This window comes from Trypanosoma grayi, assembly GCF_000691245.1.
Source record: "Trypanosoma grayi strain ANR4 Tgr_694_V1, whole genome shotgun sequence".
Taxonomy (NCBI): Eukaryota; Euglenozoa; class Kinetoplastea; order Trypanosomatida; family Trypanosomatidae; genus Trypanosoma; species Trypanosoma grayi.
Window position 1 is genome coordinate 1 of NW_008826313.1, and position 6,986 is coordinate 6,986.

The 6,986-nt window shown below is 51.7% G+C and overlaps 2 protein-coding genes across 2 annotated transcripts in view; both read left to right on the plus strand.

The window, feature by feature from the left end:
* Positions 1-1,547: 1,547 nt before the first annotated feature.
* Positions 1,548-3,149, plus strand: DQ04_06941000 (sarcoplasmic reticulum glycoprotein; the record flags this gene model as incomplete). The annotated part of the gene is made up of 1 exon (XM_009314947.1): positions 1,548-3,149. One exon carries the CDS (start codon positions 1,548-1,550, stop codon positions 3,147-3,149), a length of 1,602 nt encoding a protein of 533 aa, XP_009313222.1.
* Positions 3,150-3,593: 444 nt separating this feature from the next.
* Positions 3,594-6,986, plus strand: part of DQ04_06941010 (hypothetical protein) — a gene marked incomplete at both ends in the record, with an annotated part of 3,717 nt that continues 324 nt past the window's right edge. The window contains one exon of the mRNA XM_009314948.1: positions 3,594-6,986. This exon is cut by the window's right edge and continues 324 nt beyond it. Coding sequence (XP_009313223.1) covers positions 3,594-6,986 — 3,393 coding nt within the window.

The window sequence follows — 6,986 nt, forward strand, 5'->3', positions numbered from 1 at the left end:
TTGTCTTTGAAACTGCAATGCGCTAACTCATTGTTTTTTCCGTTCTTCTTGTCCCCCTCTCTGAAAGTGGTCTGGTTTGCCCAGACTCAAGGCACCTACGAAACAAGTAAACCAGTAGTACATTGCAGCAGTTGCTAGGTAACAAATAGTGGGGCGAGACCAAAGGTGAGAACGAGCTATTGGGTAGACAAGGCGCAGACACCAGTCGTTAAGGTGAACTATCATTATTGGGCTGAATTACCAACACTAGCGGGATACGTTAAGTCGACTCTATCCCAGTGAGCCATAGAAGGGAAGGGTTTCAGTGGCTAGTGAGTGGGCATAGTAATAAAGTATGGAGTACGGGGTGAGAGTGGGGGCGCCGTGCTCTGTTCGTCACGAATCGTCTCGTGTCTCCCTTTCTCAACGACTCAATTCGCGCCCCAGCGAGTGCACATATCACACAACAGATCTCCAGTGTCAGCGTTCATTTCATCTTGACCCGCGACGTTTTGAAAGAGGTTCCCCGGAGTGCATGGAAGACCTCGAGCCCCCTGGTCTACGCATCATGGCGGAAAGGTGTGTTGCACTTGTGGTGTTTCCCGTATGATGGGCTGACTCGATTGGCTGTTTTGTGTTGTGTGTTTGTCATAGCACACAATGTAACCTGCGTTGTCATGTTTGGCTTTGTTTTCACTTGTGTTTCGCTTGTCTTTTCCGGATTGTGTTTGGCTGCTTCGAGTTGTGTGGCGGGGTGCCTTTTTGTTTGTTGGTGCTGAACGGTTGTGTTGGTTTGTGCTTCCGAGCATGTCTGTTTGCTGCAGATTTGTTGTTGTTTGCGTATTTTTCTCTGCATTGCCGAATTTTTTTGTCTTCCACTCTTAATGGTGCTGTGTTGGTTTTTTTTTTTTGTCTTTGTGGCGTTTCTAGCCTTGCTTTTTTTTTGTATTGTTTGACTGATCAGTTGCTCCGCCTGTTTATGTTTAGCTGTGTCTTGCTGAGGTGACTGTGGCAGGAGTGACTGCCACGCGTGTTTTGTTCCTTCCTCTCTTCCTTGGTGGGGTGCGGGTTGGTCGCCGCGGCGCGGAGTGCCAAGGCTGATGAGCGAGTGGGCGTCGGCGAGCTGCGGCCCCCTGGTAGCGGGTCCTGCGCTGATATGCGCGAGCGCAGTAGTGGGCGAGAAGGAAATTACAAAAGATGGGAATAGGAATGAAGGTATAGGTCTGAATTGTCAGGGATGCTGATGGAAATGTTGTGATGAGGCTTCCTTTGTGCCTTCATTCTTATTTTTTTTTATTTGGTGTGTCTCTCCTTCTCTTCACCACCGAAGAAGTGTGGTGCGATTTTTCTTTTTTTCGTTGGGTTACTGCGAAGGTCTACCAGGCAGGTACACGCTCAAACACGCAAATTCGCACATATAGAAACGGGAAGCAGAAGGAAATACCAAGAGAGTGGCAAGTTCTGGAAAAGTATATCCCCTGGTGCGGAATCTATTACGTTCTAACCTTTACAAGCAAGAGTTGTGCATATTCATCACTCAGCTCAAAGCTATACAACCGCGTTTCACGATGTCATCCGGTGCTGCGGCCATTCCAGTAATGTCAGCTTCGGAGGCTCAAGGACCAGATCCCGGTAGTTTGGAAGATCTTATCGCCAGACTACACGATGCATATGTGAAGCACGTGAAGCCTCTTGAGGATATGTACAAGTATGACTTGTTTCGCCCTACTTGGTTTGAGGAGACAATACTCAACCAGAAACCGTTTGTTACATTCTTTGGGCCGTGGTCGTCTGGCAAGAGTACCTTTATTAACCATTTGCTGCAGGACAACTACCTTTGGACGGGGCCGCAGCCAACCACGGCAGAGTTCACGGTTGTGGTGTACGGTGAAGAGGTGGGGCCTATTAACGGGCATGTGCTTGCCAACACGAAGAATCTCCCATTCAAGGGGCTGGCGGAGTTTGGCGAGTCGTTCCTGGAGAACTTCCAGGGTTTCCAGTTGCCGCATGAACTCTTGAAGCGCGTAANATTGATTGACACACCTGGCGTATTGGAGAGTGCAAAGGATATTCGTGAGCGGCGGTTTGACTACATTAAAGTGAGCCGTTGGTTTGCGGAGCGCAGTGACCTTATTTTTGTCCTGTTTGATCCAACAAAGCTCGACGCGGGGATCGAACTTCGGATGATGTTTAAGCACGCTTTCCATGGCATGGAAGGCAAGGTACGCATCGTCCTTAACAAAGCTGATAGCGTCAATACACAGGAACTGATGCGGGTATATGGTAGTCTCTTCTGGAACCTCTCTAATTTTATTAACTGTACGGAGCCACCGCGTGTGTATGTTGGCAGCTTCTGGGATCAGCCATACAAGGAGGGAACCTTTACGCTGCTTTTCACGGAGGAGAAGACTGATCTCCTGCATGAGATCATGGATGTGGTGCCACAGCAAGGGCGCGACAGGAAGGTGGCTGGCCTTATACGCCGTGCAAAGGAGGTACTAGTGCATGCCCTTATTGTAGGTGGGATGCGGTCTAGTCTGCCGCTTTTCTTTGGAAAGGAAAAGGCTAAGCGCAAAGCACTCGATAGTCTTCAAAAGACATATGAGGTAATGGCGGCTAAGTATAAGATGAACTGGAAGGACTTCCCACCAGTTGAGGAATACCGTACGTTTTTGGACAAGTTTGAGCTGGATAAATTTCCAGATGTTGAGAAGGCAGAGAAAGAGGGATACATCAGTGGTATACAGAAGTGTATCGATACAATTCTCCCCTCTATGCTGCGCCCTGTGAAGAATGTCGCTGCCGTAGATCCACGAAACAAGGCTCAGCGGCAGCAGCTTCAGCAGATGTACTACGAATGTGTGCGCTCACAGTACGAGGGAAAAGAGGGTATACAGGGGAGCAGTGATTTAGTTCAGTCATCTGTCCGTGAACGAGCCGTCAAACCGTCTGCAGAGGAAATGGGTGCCATTTCAGCCCCTCAGGGATGTGAAGGTCTCGCGGCGCCCGTCACCAGTGGCGCGACACCTGACCAAACACAAATGCTCATGGGGATGATGATGCAGTTGTTGCAACAACAGCAACAACAACAGCAGCAGCAATGCCAAATGCAGCAACAGCAAGTGCGCCCACTTGCTATTGAGCCAAGGGAGGAAGAAGAGGTGGAGTAAGTAAGTAAGTGAGTGAGGTAGTGGTGGTGGTAGCAGCAGTGGCAGCAGCAAGTGTTCCATCACTACTAGACTGTCGCTGCCTATTGGGAGTTGGGTGCTGCTAATTTTGCTTATGAGTGGTGAAAAGAAGCGCTGTCACTGAAGGAGAAATTCCGTTCATGCCGCATCGCGGCTCGGTGGGGACAACCCCCCAAAAAAAAAAAAAAGTATAAAGATGTGCGTACCCAACATAATGAGGGTACCATCTTTGCACTTATTATTTGTTCCTTTTTGCTATATGATGTTTGCTTATGTTAGTATCTTTCGGACGCGCTAAATTGATTCGTCTCTTGCTTCACTCTTTGAATTCTGCTGCCGCCTAGATGGACGTGGGGGATTCGACATCCCTGTAAGGCATAGCCAAATTGCTCCAATTAGTTGCTTCCGCTTGACTGAAGGGAGACGATGCCTCAACCTGTGGGTAATGACCCTCTCGAGGGCTGCTACGACACGGAGTTACTCGATTCCATTCTGGGGGCAAAAGAAACGGCGACCGGAACTGTAACACGGGAGGCTTCGACAGGAACTGGACCACTAGTAACACCAGCAAAAACAGCTTCGGGCCCAGGCCATCCGGAGGAGTTCTCTTCGACGTTTTCACGGTTCATGATTGGTGGCTCACTTTTTTCGCGGTGCCGCACAGCAGCTGTAGCGGCCGCTAGTAAAGCACGTCTACGGAGGGCGTATCTGTCATGGCTTGACTACGGTTCTATTTACTGCCCCTTCACACGGCAGTTTGTGTCACTGCGCTCACCGCATTGGACACACCTTGTTGAAGCTGGCTTCGGCATAGACACGAGTCTGCGACACGGACGATGTCTCGATTTGGTGTCTCCGTGGAAACTAAAAGCGTTGGCGTGCGACCTGCAAAAACAAGAAGAAGATCGAGAACTCCCGGACTCGTTGGAGAACAAAGGAAGGAAGTGCCCTTTAGTGAAGTGGAGCTGTTTGCTGCGCCAGTCGCTTGGCGTTCTTCTCGAAACGACCCCTGCAGAGGATAGTAATGCTTTGGTACGGAGAGTACGCGAGGTGCTGCGTGAGGAAAGCCTAGGCCGTACCAGTCGCCGTATCCCATTGAGCTTCTGTGATACTGTATTGGGTAAGAGAAGTACCTTTGCATGGACAGGTGGGGGAGAAAAAACTCCGAATGACACTGTGGATGATGAGGCCTATAGCAAGTCGGTGATGACGTTTGGGGAGAGATGTCTGCAGCAACGCTTGCCATGGAGAGCATTGATTCTGCAGCGGCGACAGAAGGTGACACTACAAGAGAGCGTCATACCTGCGTTGGGCCCAACCGTTGTGTCTGCTGCAAATACAACTGAAAAGGGAAAAACTGCTGCTCTGATAGAAGGGTATTCGTCACTAAACTCGACCCCATTCTTGATTCCAAACACCCGACTGGCATATCTCTCCACCCCATATGATCCTGAAGTGCCATTGGTGGAAATTGTGGTGAACGCGCTGCTGCGTACAATTCACTCCGAGGAGGTTTTCTATTGTCCCCTTGAGCACTGTGTTGATTATAGCTCGCTGATGGACTTGGAAGCATTCCGAGTGCGGCCCAGTATGTGCGGTTCTCCAAAACTGGAGGAGAGTGTGTCCCCGCTTCATCTGGGAATGCATGCAGATACCTCTAAGGATGCATCGCACGGAACCGTCGTTCTGATCAGCAACGCCCATCTTTTGTCAAGGCGTGCGATTGCGCGGCTATTGGACCAGTGGACGCGCAATGGAGTAGCTAATAGTGCCCGGTGTCTTGAACCAAGAGGAATTGCTCGGATCAGGCGAGAGCTGCTTCTCCACGCCGGCGAGCCAATGGGATCGATTGGAGAGGGGGTGTCCCTCTTTGGGGGGATTTGTGCGCTGTTTGTTGGGTATCGCCCTGCCTATCAGCATAATCGTGGGCTTTTTGACGGTACTGGCTGCGAAGATGTGGCATGCATCCGAAGTGATGATGTCAGCGTGCGTGTCCTACCTCCTATGCAAGAGCCAGTTTTTTTTCTTGATGAGCCGCTGGTTGCCGCACTGCGTCGTGTAGCACCCATCTTTCAACGCACTATGACAGGGGTCGAGCAGAGGTCCTTCATTGAGGAGCTGTGTGACGCGGCGACCGGTATCTTGCCTTGTTTTGCAGGGGGATCAAAAAATCTTGGTGCGGCAGGTAAAAGTGACGGTGCCAGCAGTGGCGCCACTGTTGAGCACGAGGAAGACTTCTTGCATCAGTTGCCCGAGGCGTTTGAGTCGTTTCTGAGCCATCCTGTGAGTAGGGGTGGTGTGTCCCTCCTCCCGTACGAAGAGATTCTCCTTCGTTACCCAACTTTTTCATCGATGCGTGTGCGACATGAACTCCTTCGCGAATACCCACTGAGCGTAGAGTTGAAGGGAGATGGCTATGTTCCCATTGCTGCAGCAACGCCCAGTTTGTCCGTGAGTCAATGTGCTGAGCATCACGTCCCTCCGGTGAAGCGGCACAGTGTTGTTTTGGAGAGCAGACGTCTGGCTTTGGAATGTGCGGATGCAGAACATAATGCTCTAAAAAAATCATATGCGATAGGTGCGGTGCTGCGCCGTGTGGCACATGCACCTACGAACGGTTGCTCGTTCTCTTCAGTGCTTCCTTGTACAACGGACAGTGCTGGGTGTAGCCAGCAGTTGTTTGAGCAGACTTACGAGCCGTTGTTTGAACCACCTGTGCTGCTTGGCCGCTGGACACACACCCTTCTATTCTGTGCGCCTATGGTTGCTGATGTGCTGCCCCTGCGACGACTTCTGGAACTGGATGTGGCCGCAGCGGTGCAAAACACTAGAAAGTTTGAAATTCTTGACGTTGATGTGTTTCACATCGACTACGTTGCATATCCTCCTGACCGACGCTGTCGCCTTTTTGGTGCGCGCCTGCGTTTCACTGCGGCTTCTGGCAGTAATAAGTGTGCGCGACGCGCAGCGACAGCGGCGCTGCAGCACGCCCTCGCCAAAAATGCGGTGGAAGCGCGGCTGTTTCCTCTATGGACATCGGGCCTGAGCCCAACCAGGAGGTCTGTTGGTGGTGGTGATAGTACTGATGCGAATGCAATACCACGCGATTGTGGTAGTGAAGGTAATCGTTTTGTGGCGCATTTTCATTTTGAAACGCTGGACGAGTGTATGTCGGCGGCGCAGCCTGATCTTGTTGAGCGGCGGCTGTTTGCGTTGGCGGTGGCGCAGCGTGGCAGATTGCGCCTCACCGTGGGCACGAAAGTCGTGGTGCTGCAGAATCTGTCCCCGTGCATTGCGCGTGGGTCGTGGTGCCGTGTTGTGGGGTTCGTGCCGATGAGTGAGCTTGCACAGAGCGCGTCCTTTTTGACATCAAAGCAGCAGAAACAAAACGGGTCGGCGGCAGATATTTTGTTGGCCCATCGTTTTTTTGAGCACCAAAAGGGTAGCAGTGCGTTGCCTGTGGTGCGGCCCCTTCTCGACGACAGCGAGGAGACAGCAGATGTAATGGAGGAAGTGGTTCTCCCTGCACCGATGTTGGTGGGCGGATACCGCTCGCTCCACTATTACGCTCTACCAACGGCACAACTGCCGCTGTTGGCGCCATGCCACTGCGTTGCAGCCTCGACGCTATTCCACCCTTTTTTCGCCCATGAAGACAGTCTGATGGAGTTTGTGTCAACAACAAGCCGCAGAGAGGCCCTGACGATGATGCTTCACCCACCCGCGCAAGCGCCGTCTGCGCGGGACGGCATGCAGGCGTACGCCTTCATGGAGGACACCGTGTTTGAGGGACGTGAGATGACGGAGGAGGCGGAGGGG